General features: G+C 30.8%; 1 protein-coding gene across 1 annotated transcript in view; it reads right to left on the reverse strand.

The window, feature by feature from the left end:
* The window catches only part of LOC130443618 (protein PF3D7_1417600-like), a 39,401-nt gene extending 21,574 nt beyond the window's left edge, over nucleotides 1–17,827 (reverse strand). Inside the window, exons 1-9 of the mRNA XM_056778401.1 lie at nucleotides 17,661–17,827; nucleotides 15,942–16,143; nucleotides 9,902–14,731; nucleotides 9,667–9,722; nucleotides 7,564–9,613; nucleotides 7,278–7,508; nucleotides 6,760–6,971; nucleotides 4,587–4,617; nucleotides 1,132–1,421 (exon numbers count right to left, since the gene is read on the reverse strand). Coding sequence (XP_056634379.1) covers nucleotides 1,132–1,421; nucleotides 4,587–4,617; nucleotides 6,760–6,971; nucleotides 7,278–7,508; nucleotides 7,564–9,613; nucleotides 9,667–9,722; nucleotides 9,902–14,731; nucleotides 15,942–16,128 — 7,887 coding nt within the window. The 5' untranslated portion in view covers nucleotides 16,129–16,143; nucleotides 17,661–17,827. The remainder of the gene's footprint in view (nucleotides 1–1,131; nucleotides 1,422–4,586; nucleotides 4,618–6,759; nucleotides 6,972–7,277; nucleotides 7,509–7,563; nucleotides 9,614–9,666; nucleotides 9,723–9,901; nucleotides 14,732–15,941; nucleotides 16,144–17,660) is intronic.
* Nucleotides 17,828–18,519: the final 692 nt, after the last annotated feature.

Below are 18,519 nucleotides of genomic sequence, written 5' to 3' on the forward strand. Positions count from 1 at the left end.
TGGCTATGAAGAAAGTGTTGTTTCATCAAGACAATGCACCAGCTCACACATCCGCTATTGAAATTGCCAAAATTGATGAATTAAAGATAGAATCGCTACCCTATTCTCCAGATTAAGCTCCTTTGGATTATTTCCTGTGGAATTGAAAAAATGGTTCGGCGATCGAAGATTTTTCTAACAATGGGGAGATGGTGTCGGTAATTAATGGCTATTTTGAGAAGCTTGACGATTCTAATTATAAAAAGGGTATCGAACTTATCGAACATCGCTAGGAAAAGTGTATGGAGTTGAAAAATAAATATATTTTTCACAAAATTTTAGTATTTTTTTTGTTGTGCAAGGTAACATCGTATGTTACAAAAAAGATCAATTTGGTCAATATGTCGTATTTCGATACATAGTTATTGGAAAAGTAAACAAATTTTCGAGAGAAGGATGAACGAATACTATAATAATGGTTCACATACATAGAAAAAATGAATGAAAAAAAAATACCTAAACAATTTGAGTGAAATTTATAATTATACTTTATGAATTTAAATGTAGCTAGGAACAATTTATTTGATTGCTGCTACTTATTATATTATTATAAAAAATATTGTGTTATTTAAACAGATTTTTATATGGATATTCATATTGTGGATGATCTATTGATAAATATAATCATTCAAAGGATCAATGTCAAATCAGATTTTGATAATGGTCGAGGAATGTCGACATGTCAATATTTCTATCTGTTTTAAAAACAAATTATCAATTAAAATAGATCTGAAATCAAGACAATTTATCAAGAAAAAGAATTATATTATAACATTGACTGGAATCCTCCATATCCTACTCCAATTCTAACCTTCATATATTGTTTAATCGAGTTAAATAATAAATTATATTTATATAATTTGTTCGATTCAAAATTTTATTATCAGTAAAATTTATCGAACACTCAATTTATTTTAAAACAATGAAAATAAACATTTCAAAATCTAATAAACAACTGAAAACTTCATTGTTTTAAATTTAAGTACTGCTCTAAATAGATAAAAACAAAAATTTCGCTAGTTGAATATCAATTTCAAGTATTTATTGAAAATTAACTATCGATTTTTAATATATAAATAAATAAAAACTTACTTTGAGTTTCAGTTGCTTTCGAACCTGATATCCTCGAAATCCTGCTTGAATTTTCGTAGCTGCTTCTGCTTCCATGTTTTTTCCTCTGTCAATTTTCCTACGTTTTTCACTTTCCATAGTCTCTCGCTGCGAAATACTGTTGTCGGCGCTGTAACCGTTTTCCGCCTTCGGTTGTTGTAAGTCGCCTTTTCCCAGCTTCTGCGCATTCTTCTGTTCGACGGCGGCATCCGTAGAGACGTCTGTGACGTTAAGCGTTGAAGGTGGACGTTGCGACGTCATGTTTTCAGCATCTGTTGCATAATTAAACATTTGACAAGTTGAAGGTGAGGATAAGACAGTGAAAAATAGATACTCAGAATTCATAGTTAGAAATGACTGTTAGAGATATTTATTAACCTTAATTATTTAATTTATACGTTGACGTATTTTATCGCATCTATAACAATAAAAAGCATCGTTTCTTAATGTGATTTCGAAGATATAGTATACAAATTGAACAGAAAATATTACAAAAAGGGTCTAAAATTTGAAAATAATACAATTGAAATGTTTAACTGTTAAATCCATTTATTGTGGTTAACAGGTATATTTTTATACAAACTTAGTTTCAAAATATCATATTTTTATAAAAATTTAAATAGATCGAAATGTAAATTTTTACCTGTTCTGAATTAAAAGAAGCCTTATAATCACGATCTGTGTGGAATGAGTCGTCTGTAATTTCACCACACTAAATTGGCATAATAAAACAAAAAGAATTTTGCAAAAAATAAAGAACTTCAACAGTTCCTATTGATATTCAAACTAATAAAATTGCGTTTTATTCGGATATGCTTTTTAAAAACTACCACATAGATCTAAAACTAATAAGATACTGCTACAGATTCTCAACATGAACTGCTGAACTGCTACGATACTTAAATAAGGATTGGGAGATCTAAATAGACAATTGTTCTAAGGGCATGTCAATCGAACATCGAAATCATCGATCATCAATTGTGAAGACATAATGCAATGAGAGTTCATTCCAATGAAAAAGTTCTAAACTGCTAATTCCACAAAGTAATATTGTATCGTTTGTGTGCGAAAAAAAAAATGTGATATCTTCTTCATTATGTCCACTCGCCGTGCCATTGCTTTTCTGGCAATGAAAACAACAAATAACTAAGAATAAAGCAAAAATTAATAGTATTTTCTAATCACATCCCGTATATTAATTATATTAGAATTCTTTCTTCCCGTCTTCAAAGGAGAAGCATTCCTTTTCATTATTATACGTTGATTAAGAACATTGAAAAATAAAACATTATTTTGGTAATGAAATTACATTGAGAGCAACAAACTTAATCGCAATAATCTCATGGAAAACATGACAAACCCCATGACCCACTTGATGCATAAACATTTTAGATTGTGTATCTGCGGCTATCCATCAAATAGGGAACTTTATTTATAAACTATCCGGCCACTTAAAACTAAAATCGGAAAACAGCTACCGTTCCGAGAAAAGCAAACGCTATTAACAATAATTTCAATATTGCATCGTTTGAAATGAATCAATTCAGAAGAAAAAATTTTGTTGTTTTAATTTTATAAGACATCGAAAGTACTTAAAATAAAACAACTTAGTATCTCGTTGGTCCGGCTTATCCCTATTTTTAGCAATCAGAATCAATTTAAACTATGCACACTTGTCAAAAACTGACGAGTATGCAATAATTTCAACAAAATATCTAATTATTTTTATTAAATTAGCTAGGATTCATAAATTTTTTTCTTATATCACTAGTATCAGAGTAAAAATTAGAGCAAGTGGGCGAGATGCAACCATCAACACATCTGTACTTATTAAAATCGGGTTAAAAATAGTAAATGGAATTAAAAAGCAAAAAATACATTACAGTTTAAAAACATTGAAAAACATTCAGGTGTAGTGATAAGTAAAAAATGAATTGTGGTTTAAAAAAACTAAAAACACGCATATATATATATATATATATATATATATAGAAGCAATCAAAGTAAAAAATAAATCTTGTCATAAGAATAAAATTATTGATGATAAATTCAATGTCACTATTATAAAAGTGTGGGGTGTTTTCCATGATATTTTTAAACAAACTGTGCTTCGCAATGAAACAATTGAAAAAATATAACGACTGACATTGAGTCCTAAATTTGGATATCACCAATTTGAGCGGACTAGGTAAATAGCAACCCAGATCTATTGGTTGGAGCTTCACCAGTTGAGCTATTCTAGAGACACATAACGCATTTATAATTTAGTAACCTACCTAACAGACCAGTATACCGTCTATCATAATGTTACGAACTCGATCGTGAAGCCGGTCCTGTCTGGTTATAATGGCAGAGTCTAAATTAAGATTATAACGCTGAACGCAGAAAATTATTGAAAAGGTTTTGATGTTGTTTTTCTACATGTTTTTATCATAGCAGCGATTTGTTTATACTAATTTCTAAAGAGCTTTTATTTTATTTTTTGTTTACTTTCTAGTTTTATTGAAAAATTCCTTTCTGGTATAAATTTGTGCTTGTTTAACACCGAAAGTCTACATAATTTTAGCGAACTGATCGAAATAGTAAAAAGTAACCGGTAAATCTAAATAAATTATAATTATATAAGTTAGTTGAGAATTGGTGTTTGAATAAATTAGGTAATTAAAAGACATTGTGTATAAACTCCCACCTTTAGAAATAGTTTTAGTTTAAATAGATAAGAAAAACATTACAATACCATAGAGAGCCATTTCGAGCTTATTGAAAAGATGGAAAAAGAAAGATATAATGGAAAGAGAGGTCCTACTCAGTGAATAATTTTCAGTAATCGAAAAAATCATTTGGAGAGTTCCTACACTTCAAAAATATCGTAGAAAGCACCCCAAACTATTATAATAGAGACATTAATTTTCATACTACTAATTTTATTCTTATGTCAGGGATAATTTTTAACTTTTTCCAGATTTGATAAATAAAAATCAAAAATGAAGGACAGGATTATAACTTAATATTTTTTTTTGTAATAAATTTTCCGAGAAAGCATAAGAACTTTTTATTACAATTACAAGATAAGTAGGAGTAATTTTCTATATTTCTACATTAAATCGAAAAATAGAGATTAATTTCATTCACCATGATGCCCAATCAAACGTTTTATAACAATTTTATGAATCGTTTTGATTTATCTAGTATTTAATAACTTCATATTTCTATATAACTGTTTCACCAGAACACAAAGTTAGTTCATTCAGAAAACTATACCAAATTTTCAACTCTCGAAATAAGAGTAGTTTGTGAAATGTGAAAAAAAAAACAGATCCATTATGGAATAAAAATTGTTTTTTTTTGTAGATATATCAACATAGTCAAGCCTCCTTCGGGTTATTATATACAACAGAAACAATTAAATGTCATCAACTGACTAATTATTTAATTACCTGCATTGATATCTGATGTCAACGACAAAATCTGAAACAATATAATACATAATACACTGTAAAATTGACTCTGCAATATTTTCTTTATACTAAGCTAAGCTAATCTTCAAAAATGCAGCAACTTCTCACAACTTACCTTGCTGAGTGAAAATATATTTTAAGCACTAAAATGACAGGTGTTAATATAATTACTAAATGCATTAACATAAAATGGAAATAACTGAAATGATTATCAAAATATTTAAAAAGGCAACTTACCGACTATATTAATTGGATTAATCATACATGAAGGTGATGTTTACCACTAAGCAAAAAAGGATGTAAAGAGACTAACAGGGTAGCCAATTTTAGATAACTGTTAATCAAATACAGCATTCTATAAACCAGCACAATTTAATGTAAATTGTATTCAAAATCTACTGCAGGTGTGATACTAGTGACAAAAAAGTAAATCTGACACAAGTCTTTTTGACAGAGTCATTCAATAAGTATAAGGCATCTCTTTTATTATTTGAAATGTGCTATATGCCATTTTCAGAAGTTTTTTTGTAAAATAAGCGCAACTATTGCGCGATTTCGAAAAATATGATATGATAATAATGATAATGATGATGAAGCTCACTACAAACTTATTATGATGTCGTCAAAAGGTCTATCGTTCATATAAATTTGGTAGACCTAAAGCACTATATTGAGAAGCAAAAACTTTCTTAGGTCGTGATTTTAGTTAAAGCATTTAGTGACAATATCACGACGTAACGATTAAACAAATGTGCATTTGTTAACGAAAAAAGGGAGTCCTAGATCAAGTTTATTAGATTCAGATATCTACGTAGAATTGTATGGCTCCTTGAAAACGCCGCCGACCCAAACTTTACGAGTACTTCCTTCAGCACAAAACTAAAAGAGGGAAACTTGTTCCCTGCTGACTGTGCTAGCTCTGAACTCTGAGGGCTAGGGAAAACATGATAGGTTACCCGAAGGCTATCTGTTCAAGAAGCTATTCTGAATATTGAAATTTTATATGTGCGCCAAGAAAAGAGTATGATTTATAGATTGATAAATCAAATTACTAAATGGAACAGAATTATTCACGCAAGATACTTACGACATTCTTTCAAATGGCTTACCATATAAGTCTTTTGACTGGAAATTATAGGATACTAACTTATTAGGCTTACTCAAAAAAGCACAACCTTGTCTATCTATGAATGGCATGTGATTATGAAAATTTTAATGTGATAACTCCTTTTTAGTACAAGTATAACTTATTATTGGAATATTGTGATTCAGTGGGATATCCGATGCATATCGATTGCACTATGTATTTAAATAGGCCAGATGTCGTGTTGGCCCATAAAAATATGGAGGTATTATCATCTACATTGCCGTCCTTCTAGCTCATTAAATCGAAAAACCAGAAAAATTTTGTCATATATGAAAATCTTGCCTGTGATATCAAAAACACTGAATAAAGCGTAATAATCCCCTTTGGTGTTTTCGATTGAAGGAACTTTTAGTATTGAGTTTTTCAAATTCTTAGAAAAATTGGAAGACATTTGTTTTCTCGAGATATTAATTTGAGAAAGAAAACGCCGATTCTTTTCCATCGGCTTCTGTTTCTAGCATGACGCAATGATCATGCAAAAAAGTTAACAAAGGATCAACAAACAAAAAATATCAATAATAAAGTGGAGTATAAAGTTATAGACAGCAGCCTGTGTAAAAATATACGTTCTTTTGTAGTAGAATAGAGCAGCATTGATTCCTGCATCTTAAGTCCAAATGACACGACAATTCTTATAACAAATTTGGAATTTAGCATATATAAGTGAATATTGGTTTATAATGAAGTGCTGCTTATAAATAATTGGAACAGCTTGAAACGTATCACAATGAAAAAGCTTCAAATTTGCAGCTCAGCTATACGCAGTTTTGGTCAACATTATAGTTTGTGCTCAAATTTTGAGAGTGCTGTTATTTATCCATGATAAAACTATTGCTCAGTATCTATTTGTAACGTTGATATATCTACACGTAAATTGTGTACCTCCTACAGTACATTTCAAATAATCTAACAAGATGCGGATATATAGGTTCTACCAAAATTATGCGTTATACATTAAATTAAATCATGTTGATATATACGTGCGATTTTTTTAAATTTACTTACTATTATAAGATATACTTGACCTGAAGTCTGGCATAATTTAACAGATATAGGTTGACTTCTGCCAATATCAATACTTTCATGTTGATCCATTGGGACCATAACAGTATCGTGTTTTCCTGAATGCATGCTAGTATTTGATAATAACGAAGAAAGTCCTTCTAAAGAAGCGGATTTTTTTACTTCACCATCTACTGAATTTTCTTTTTTTTGTTCTAAAAATAATAGATAGATACTTCAAAGCAATTGAACTGCCGCATGTTCTAATTAAGATAGGTCAACTTATGTTCAATTATTGAGAATCATATTTTCGTTTAATTTCTATTCATACCAAGGAAAAAAATAATTCTTTATTAAATAAGAAGAGAAGAAGAGCTCTTTACAATACGGATATTGTAACTATGATAATTTTAGATCAATTATGACCTATTGATGATATTGTAGATTATGGTTCGAAAACTAAACTAAAGTTATATTCAACTAATTAAAGATCATGTGTTACAAAAAACTTTTTTATTTACCTTTCAATGTTTTTTGCACTTCAATAGGAAGTGGTATAACTAACGTCCCATTTTTAAGAACTTCACTTTGTTTCATTTCATTTGCCTTATATTTATTACTAGAAGATAACGGATGTTCTACATCAATTGGTGGAGAATATTCACCAACTTTATCATTTGTAGAAAAAGGTGTAGGTATTGAACAGAATGTATATAGATCCCTACCTTTTTCTTTATGTAGAGAAGATGAATCTGAAAAAGTGATATCAGACTTTTTCTATATTCTATATTCAATCAGTTTCATTACCTTGTTGATCATTTTGAAGTACAGGAAACGGTGTTATTTTTCCATCGGTACTGTTGTCCGCATCTACAGATGATTTAATTGCATCTACAACATTGTCACTGCTATCTTTTTTTTCTTCCAATTTTATATCTGACTCGGTACTATTTCGTCCAATTTCCATCTTACCATTGTTCTCTAAATTAGAGCTACTTACAGAAGTATTTTCAGCGTTATCCGTTTCATTTTTTACTCCCATAGAATTGTGTAATTCTAGACTATTCATGTGCTTCTCAGCTTCTATCTTGGGGTCTGATTTTAATTCTAATAACTTTCCTTCGCTCCCAATATCCTTGTATAAACTTCCATTCATTCCTCTATCTTCCTCTAGCTTTTTTTCAATAGGAATAGAAATAGAAATTTTATTTTGATCAATAGGATCCTTCTCAACCTTTTGGAAATTATTAGAAGTGCTGGGAGCGCAATTAGTTGTTTTCCCATTATTATTGCCAACGTTTTCGATGTCCGGGTGTCTTTTATCTGTACTTCCGTTGGTAGAAGTGATGTGTGTTAGAGAATTATTGGCAGAAAATTGATTTTCTTCAGTTTCCCTCATTCCATGTTCATATTCTAATAGTTTGCTTCCACTGTCATTACTTCCAATATTATTATTAATGTTCATATTATTGTCTACCTTTTGTTCCGAATCGTTCGATTTACCATTGGCATTGGTTTCAGAACGTGATTCTGATTGAATGCTAATTTCTTTTTTAAGTTTACTATAATCATCTATTTCTTTCTTAACCTCACAATTATTTCTCAATTCATTATTCTCAAAATGAGCCTCATTTAAGCCACTATTAATTGCGGCATTTGTTTGTTTGGTTTCTATGTTTAACTTTGAAATCTCTTTTAATTTATGCTCTACTCCTTTATTGGGTAAATTATCTATGCTCATATTTTCCTTTGTCACAAACTCATGTCCTTCAATTTCTCTTACCTCATGTTCATATTCTAATAGCTTGGTATCACAGCCATTACTGACAATTGTATTATTGAATTCATTATTACTGTCTACCATTTCTTCGGAATCTTTTGTTCCTGCATTGATATTTGATTCTGATCTTGTATCCGAGTTATGGCCTATTTCTTTTTTCAGTTCACTATAATTATCTACTTCTTTCTGATCTACACAATTGTTTTTCAATCCATTTTTATCAATTTCATTGCTTTCCGTTTCGATTTTTACTTCTGGATAATCTTTTGTTTCGTATTCCATTCCTTCATTGGGTAAATTACTTTCGCTCTTGTTTTTTAATTTTATGTCAACTTCTAACGTATTTTTAGGCTTATCTTCTCCTTTTTTATTATCTACATGACCATTATCATTAAGCGTATTGTTTTTTATTTCATCCAAACTCGAACTTTTTTTATCGTCAATAAAATTCGTTTTGTCATTTTTAGATTCATTCAACGTATCTATATTTTCAATTTTAATTTTTTCACTATTTTCTGTATTCTGCATTTTATCATTTACTCTAGTCTTTTCAGAAATATGATCCATTTCATTTTTATCTTCTTCTACATTGGATCCTTCTTCTTCTTCTAATATCTCTAGCTTTGATCCCAATGATCTTGTTAGTTTTTTATCTCTTGATTCGATTTTATCGACTTTAGGTAAAACAGAGCCAAATGCTGAATCACTAGTTTTAAAAGATTCTAAATTAAGATCGTCGATAGCTCTGGGAGTTATTATTTTTTCCAATCTTTTCAAATCATCATAATTTTCTTCTTCTTTACCAGAAATCTTATTTAACAACTTATTTTGGTAATCATCAAGAAGATTTTCTTCTTTTGTTATAGGATAGTTGGAAATTTCATTTAATAAAGGATCCATACTTTCTGAATGAAAACGTGGCAATGAGATTTTAGTACTGTCCTGACTTTCATTGTGTATCACCGTGCTTTGAGAGTCAGTTGAATCTTTACTGAAGTACGTTTCTCGTCCTTTGTTATTCAAATTGATCCTTTGACTCTCCGATTTTTTATCAACTTTAATAACATCTTCTTTATCCTATAAATAATACACATGAAATACTGTTTTCCGGTACATTGCCAAATTATTACCTCAAATTTTGTTTCTTGTATACTCTCTAGTTTTCCTTGCATATGAACGGCGATGTCTAGAAAAATATGGAAATATTACTATCTCCAGAAAGGTTAATTATTACTACAGATGAACTGAGTGCATTCTACCACAAACATATCTATTGTTCATCAAAATAATATCTTCTTTAAAGTGCGTGGAAATAAATTGAACTATAATCGGTTCTTAGTATTTTATTGAACTATTAGAACTTACTTTCTGGCGGACTTTCTATTGGTGTCTTCTTCCTGGCGCTTTCTTCTGTAGGAGAGCTAGATTTGTCATTATTTTTATTTAATAAAGTTTTTCTAATTCTAAAACCCCTCCAAAGTTTTTGAATGATTATTGCAGCATATACTTCCGACAAAATATCTGGATTCTTCGGAACTTCTCTTTTTTTACTCCAAGAATTTTCAGACGTTGCCGCATCCTTATTATCCTTAGATTCGCCCTCAACCACTACATGTGTTTCTAATAAAATATTGGTATCTTCGTCATTTCTGGTTTCCTTTCTCAAATCATTGTTGGTAGTATTTTTCTTCTTATGATTTCGTACTTTGTAACCTTTCCACATTGCTTGAATCCTTACTACAGCCACGGCAATTCTCTTCAGCTCTGTATTATCTAAATCGGAATCTGCTAATTGCTTACCTATATTTGGAGAATTATATGAAATAGTTTCATTACATTTACTATCTTTTGCTCTCTGTTCTGGTTCATTATCATTCTTTATTCCGCTACCTGTTACGCCAATCTCCCGTCTGTCAATGTGTTTGATACTTTTTCTAACATTATATCCTCTCCAAGTGGCTTGAATTCTCAAGACAGCTTCAACTAGTTTCTCAAAGTTCGTAAAACTGGAATACGCGTACTTATTTTCTTCAATGACATTACTATCTCTTATATTCTCTGTTTTATTGATATTTACGCTCCCAGTGCCATTCATTAGCGTTTTTATAATATTACCTGGTTCAGGACTCACCTTTTTAAGGGCTTTTCTAACCATGAATGCTCTCCACATAGATTGGATTTTTAGAACAGAGTTGACGGTTTTTTCCAATTTATCAGGTTCTAAGTCATATTTGACCAATTGATAATCAACTTGACCAATGGAAATTTTCCCATTAGATACTTTGTTCTTATAAATTTCTTCTATTTCTTTGTGTAGTAGAATTGGATTAAAAGTAGAATTGAAATTGGTGAATTGAGATTCTTCCTCAACCTTCTTCAATTCTTCGCGAAGCTTAGAACTTGATATTTTGCCTGGCACGCTTCTATTTTCAATTAGTTCTTCACTACGTCTCTTAGTCTCTGGGTCATCCGTAGGTTTGATCTTATACACATGCTGCTGCTCCGATTTTATGAAATCATTGAGAAAATGCTTGACCTTATTGACAATCAATCCGTTTTCTGAAATAGAAAGAGTTGCTTCAATCAAATCTTTATTAGGAAATTTTTTCTTTGTGTGTTCGGAAGCATCCGCATCTTTCTCTATAAGTTTTTCATTATCATCTTCCATTGACGCAGTGCTTGGATTAAAACTTGTGCCTTGTCTAGTTTCATTATTGTTAATCTCATTATCATTAAGCTCAGATTGAATTTGATTTTTCCCAGGATTCTGATTCAACTTTAGCAATTCTTTATTCTGATCAGATTTATCATACTGTTTATTTTGAAAATCATCATTATATTTGATATGATGATTCATTGCGGTAGATGTGGTTAGACCACACACTTCACTTTTAGTAATAATTTCGTCAGTTTCACGTTTATTACTATCTGCATGTTGTTCGTTTTGTACTTCTATGAAATTTGAGTCCATTTGGTTATTATTATCACCAACTAATGATTTATTTTGAGTTTTATTATCATTCTCATTGCAACTTGAATCCTTGGCACTGGTTTTCGTTAGTACTCCATTTTTATCTTCTGACATTATATCACTTTTACCACCATTGTCACCTTGCGATTTATTAGTTGTAGAAATATGGTTATCAATGTCTTCACCAGAGCTATTAGTATGAAGTTGCATTATTCTATCGTTATCGATAATATAATTGACATAATTTTTAGCTACCCGATCTACCATATCAGTTTCTTCCAAATTTTCAGAGTTTGTACCAAGTGGCGAATCTGTCTTTGTATTATCATTTCCAACACTAAATATGTGCACATCCTCGGAGTTACTTTTCAGAGATTTTAGATCCGAAGAACTATCATCTTTTTCAAGTACATTGGTTTGTTGTATCAATTTATTTGCTGATTCCATATCTTGAACCTTCCCATGTTCATCATTATCATTTGTTGTTTCGTGACCTTCATTAGAAGAGTATTCTCTCGCAAAATCATTACTTATGTTTTTTTCATGGAAAGCATCTTCAATCTTTCCTGTTTTTTCAGCTTCAGAATCAATTATTTTTTCACTGTTCTCCATAGTCCGAACTATAATATTTTCAGTCTTTCTATTTTTGTATTCTCCTGAGTAATTGATATTTGAATTCGGGGTTTCCTGTTCGATTCCATTTTTAACATCTTGTGTTTTATGTTTTTCAGTTTCCGTATTAATAACATTCTTCGGAGTTTTTATGTTATCTTCCGTATTTTCAATATTCTTGGAATTCACTTCAGGGAATATTGTATCTCCTTTGACGATCTCTCTTTTTTCAGCAGCGACATTTTCTCCATTTTCTGTTGTTTTAGTTGTTTTGAGTTCTTCGTTCATTTCTCCATGGATTCCAAGATCCTCTTCGCGAGCAGAAGTGTTACCACTAGATGAATGTTCATCAGTAAATAGGCCATTACAATCACTTAATGTGTTTTGAGCATCATCGGAATGTGTTGTTTTAAGAACATTAATTGTATAAGTTCCATTTTTTGATGAATAATCCATATCTTCTGAAATATTCTCAGGTTTATTATTTTCATTTCTTGCTCCAGACAAGTCTACATTATTATTTTTACTTATGGTATGGTTCAAGTCATAAGAATTTCTCATGTTTTCATCCACTATCTCGTTGTCTCCTTTATTGTGAGAACTAGTTTCCAGCATTCTATTTCCATTATTCTCTGATTTTGTACTATCCCCTGTGGTTAGTAAAGAAACTAATTTTTCATTCTTCGCTTCACTTTCCGTTTCATTTTCATGTTCTGAAAGTTGATTAAAATTAGTGCTGTTATCAGTTTCTATACTAGTAATTTCTACTCCTGTTCTCATACCATCACTTCCCTCAGATAGAATATTACTATCTAGTTTCTTATCAATAGAATCATTTAGCTGTGTCGATCCATTTTTGTATTCGCCAGTATTTTCAGACATTATTTTTGCATTAGCTACTGCTTCATCAAAATTTTTAAAAGTTGTTTCTCCTGATGATTCTACCTTTCTTAATGTTGCAGATTCAGATTTATATTCTTCATCTTTAATGCCAGTATTATTAACGTTATCTGTAATTTCTGACTCTGATTTACCATCACCAGCTATTGAAAGATTATTGTTTAATTTTTGTCCATCCTCTTTCTTAGAATAGCTTTCTGTGATGCCGATATTCTTCGTATCTACTTTTTCTATAATTCCATCTTTATCCTTATTAGTATAACTACTTTCAGTTGTATCAGCTTTTTTCAAACTTTCCGTGGTGATTTCATTGCTACTATTGGTTGAATCAATTTTATTTGACGTTATATTTAGTATTTTCACGGTATTATTGTAATCTCTGTCATTACTTCTTGAAATTTTTTTATCATATTCATGGTCATTTTGCTCTATGTGTTCATTTTCTATTTCAAAGGTATTAAGTTCTGCATGTATCAATCCATCTACTGATTTATGTTTTGTCATTTCTGCGGCATTGTTTTCCTTCCTTTTCTCCTCGAATATTTCCATTGAAACTTTGCCCGTCTCTGGAGGGTTTGATTTAGTTTCATCCAATTTTTCTTTGTTTGTGAACATATTTGTAGAATCAAACTCTTTAATTTCTTCATCTAATACATCATCTTCCAAGTCTTCATTCAATTCCAAACTATCGTCACTAATAACATCTACCTTAGGTTTTTGTTGTTGAATTTTATCAGTTGTTTCCAGAGAGATATTTTTGTTAACATTCTGTGTTTCCTTAGTACTGCTGTCAAATACTACCGACGTAGTTTCGTTTTCACTCGCATTATCATTTTTTAATTCCGATGTTTTCATTTCCTTTGTAGATGAATCTTTCTTATCTTCATTCTTGTGAGCATTTGTACCATCATTAGATATACTAGTTAACAATATTCTACTAATTTCATCATCAGTTAACGTTTTGATAGATTTCAACTCACTTTGTTGGGGATTTTTGTGCTGTTTATCTTCAACATTTGGTTTCTTAGTTTTCCCATTATCTATTTTAGAAACTTCTTTATTATCTTTAGATAAAGTTGGAGTTTGATGATCTGTTTTAGTCAAATCATGATTTTGCCCACTCAATAGCTCATTACTTTCTCTACTTGTTTTATCATCTGGAGGAAGCGATTTTACTTCAGCACCAGTACTACTGCTAGATTCGTTTAGTTTCTCTTCGTTACGTTCTGCCTTTAGATTAGTTGGTATCTTTTCTTGATCGATTTTTATACCTCCTTTGTGTAACGGTTTAGAATTTTTCATGGCTGTGTCCACAATCTCCTTATCCCTTTTTTTGGTGGGTACTGATAGTTTACTACCAGTATATGATGTTTTATAACTATTACTAATTTTTTGGTTAGAATCATTCGATTTCTCTTTACTATTTCTATTCTTCGATTCCAGTATAGGCTTATACTTTTCAGTTGAAACACTTCTGGCATACTTCTTTCGTATGTCATCTTTTTGAGCAATTTCTAAAATGGCTGGAGGTCCTGTATGTCTTCGTTTATATTTAAGCTCATTTCTAGAGTACATTTTGGGTTTTTGGGTAATAATTGGGGTATCTGAGGCATCATCTCTAACACTAAATTGCTTAGACAGTCTAGAGGCTTTGATCGATGAAAATTTCTCAGGTTTTTCTATTAAAGTTTGTACACTCCTTAGTGTTCTTGCTAAAAATGGAAAGAAATATGCAAATTACCTATTAATATTTTAGAAACCTTCAAAATCATTGAAAAACTGATTCTGAACTGATTTTCAAATAATTTTCAGAGTTTCAAATAAGGGGAATATTAAAATCAGATATAAGAACTGTAAGTAAGAAATATTCTCGAAATATGCTTTCTTGAAATATACAAGAGAGAGAAATGCTTTATTGTCAAAAAATTTTTATAATTTGTAGACAACAGCTTGTAAAAACTAAAAAAACATAAAAATCACTAAATAAAAATAAAATTTGAATATACAGAAGAAAACCACAAGTCGTTTACAGAGTAGAAGGCACTTTCCAGTAAATATGCCCCCAAATTATTTTGAACGTGGAGTAGGTAGGTAAAGGTCGTGCTCTGCGTTCCTAAGTGGTTAACCGTGCAACGATCTTTCTGAAATTGGAGAAGCGTCCTTACGAATTAGGCAAACGGATTCAAATGTGAATAAGGAAGGAAGAATCACTAATCTTTTAAAGTTCCTGCTGTTTAGTCCGAGTAAATATCTAACAGCTCTCTTTTGTAGTGTGAAGATTAGCTCAAATTGAGTCGCACCACACATACCCCAGAAGGGAAGGACATATCGGAGATGCGACTCAATAAGGGCATAATAGACTAATAGATAAATTCAGTTCTTTGGAAACTGATCTCAGCGCAAAGCAGGAAGAACTCAATTTTTTAGATAAGGCGGCAATATGTAACTCCTATTTCAAGGAATTGTCCACAACAATATTACGATTAACACGATTAAAAACCCAAATTGATGGGTAGTAAGTATTTTATATTTACAGAATGATGAAAGCTCCTTTTTTACCAATCTTTCTATGATCTTAGATAATGTGTGAAGAAGTGCAATTGGGCGATAATTTGATGTTAGATTTTTATCTGCTCCTTTATGCAGAGGTATAAATTGGCAATAATTAGTTGTTGAATAAATGTGTAAGAACTTTTAGATCAACAACTACGATATTGCAAAAAAAGATATTATAGCCGTGTATTAAACAGTAATTATCATGTATATTATCAAAGTTCATTATATAAAATACGTAAGAAATATAGATACTTTTAATATCATGCTCAGGAATTATATATCCCTCTATTGGAATTGAGAAACTTATGTTCTTGATAAAAAATTGTCTTCTACAACAAATTAGCCTTTAAAAAACTACCAACTTACTTTTGCAGTGAGGTATCTGACTTTTATCCCGGATACTGAGTAAGTGGGTAAAATATCTTGCAGCAAAAAGATAGATATCATCAGGTTTCTTCAACAGAACTTCCTTTACCAATCCCTCCATTAATTCTTCCAATCCTAAAGGAACACTCACCCTTTTGACTATCATCTCTCCTGTTTCTGTATCCATGGTTCATAGCAGCTCCTGTAATATTAATAATACAAGGTGCGCTATAAATTTTTGCGAATCCAGTATGGGGTAGAAGCCACGCGGGCGTAGTGACAACAGAAAAACTTTTCCGGATAAGTTGTGTGTGTATGTGCGAAAGTTTGGATTAGAAGTTGGAGTGGTGCTTTTTACTTAAAAGAATAATGAAGCTTTGGCCAAAAGTATTAAGCACCCTACAAATCTTGCCTACGGATGGAAAGTACCACAAAAAATTAAATTTGTGTTTTCAAAATCCTTTTGCCATTTTATGATTTTTCAGTGATCTAGTGCGCTTTTAATTATTATTCCAAAAATTTCAGTGATGTCATTATGTGTCAATAAAACGTTTACAAAAAAACCCATCTTTCATTGGAACAACGTACGAGTATATAGTATTCTCATGTGCCAGAGAAATCACAGGTATAGGTTTTTGAAAGTGTGAAAAGTTCCACCGAATTTTACGATATGCTATAATGTGATTGTCTAGTATCGGATCCCATAGACCCAGAGCCGGAAGCAAATGTATCACCATAGACCATCAAGATTGTTATTTCCCAAAACAGTTGTTGAATAATACAAAAAAACGTCCTTTAGTTTAGTTTAGTTAAGTTGCTGATTAGTTATTAGTAGAAATTAAAACAGTGAATTTCTTTCTAAATACTCGCAGAAGGCTTTAGGAAACTGTGAAAAATTTGGCCCTCCCATGACAATAAGTAATGTCAATATGAATGAGCCTTGAAAAACTGCATAAAATTGGTGTGATGTTGAGTGATAAGACAAATCAAGCTCTGTAAGGAATCAGTCATTCTAATATCATTTGATAAAATGGTATAGAAACAGATTACCCCAGTTGCGGAATATTTATCTCTATTGAACATTTTTTGTAAATCTGAACAGATCTTTAGACATGGTCGGGTAGGTGCCAGAGTATAATATAATGGTATGTTGCTGCATGACTGATATTGGAATTTGTATATTGTTTTTGAGAAAGGGCAGGTTGAACTCTAGAAAGTAGCTCAATCTTCGATAACTTCCTTTGCTGTCTTCATCTATGTCACTTTTTGGCGACACGAACATGGATGATGTTGTGCCACAAATTTTAGCCCCATTACATAGTTTCGGAGAAATGACATCAAACTTGCCCTCTCTGTGTCTAACTTTTCTCTCATTTGCGTAATCGTATTACTTTTCAGAAACAAATATGTTTCCATTTTTATAAAAATCTTAACAACAACTTACTTATGTGAATATTAATAGAAACTTAGCGTCCAAAATGGCAGAAATTTTAATTAGAATTTCTCAACGCATGCGGAAATATAGTTCCTAGCCTATATAGACATGTACTGATATCTTTAGTTTGAGATCACTATTTTTTTTTTCATTTAATTACTTACTATTTTTGGTATTCTGCGTTTTGTTGAAAGTTGTTTACGTTTCATTATTGCAATATTTGATTTGTTTAATACATATTTTTACCAAACATAAAAATAGCTTTGTCTAATATTCAAACTTACTTGATATATCTCACTTTTATCTTCACTCCTTTAATTTTTTACTTATTTACCTTCCACTATTTAATGAAAAATTGTAAAAACGTTTTGGAAACAGTGTATTTTTCTAATTGCTTCAGTATCACAATAGAATGAATGCCCTTGAAATACCAATCAATATTTTCAGGAGTAATAAACTTGGAATCAATAATTTGGAATTATATTGTGAACAAAGAGTTTATGTATAACGTTTCTTATCAAGATTACAATGAAAAGCAAAAAATCGATTAGTTATTTACATACTGAATATCCAATGAATAAATAACCCCCTTTTAACAGTTATTTCAGAAAATAATTTACATAAAATTCAGAGAAAACATAATGTATAGCTCAGACCAAATTATTTTTATTTAGCACTGAAAATAAGCATCGTATATTATACGAATCCCATTCAGCACTATCCAATTATTATTCCATCAGTTTTTTGCTGCTCCCATTTTTTGGTTCGAAATTTAACTGGCATAACTGCCATCGAACTATACGAATAATGAGTGATGACAAAAAAGTGTGACAATAATTATAGATTTGTTCGATATATGAACTCGGTATTGTAACCATTACGAACACTGATCGTTTTATTTTCTACCAACCGCTTTTCAAAACTCAATTAGAAATGCCATATACGTGAAATATCGCTTTTGTATTTCAAATAACTATCTCCGTATTTTGACTTCTTCTAAATATGAAAAATACTACAGAAAATGACAATATTTAGAAGGCTGTCAATACAGGTTGTAAGAGGCACGAATAAGTCTATTTGTACTATTCACTTTGTTTATAAAATATCATACAAAAATAAAGCTTCAAAATTCGAAGTATAGCC

This window comes from Diorhabda sublineata, chromosome 4 (assembly GCF_026230105.1).
Source record: "Diorhabda sublineata isolate icDioSubl1.1 chromosome 4, icDioSubl1.1, whole genome shotgun sequence".
NCBI lineage: Eukaryota > Metazoa > Arthropoda > Insecta > Coleoptera > Chrysomelidae > Diorhabda > Diorhabda sublineata.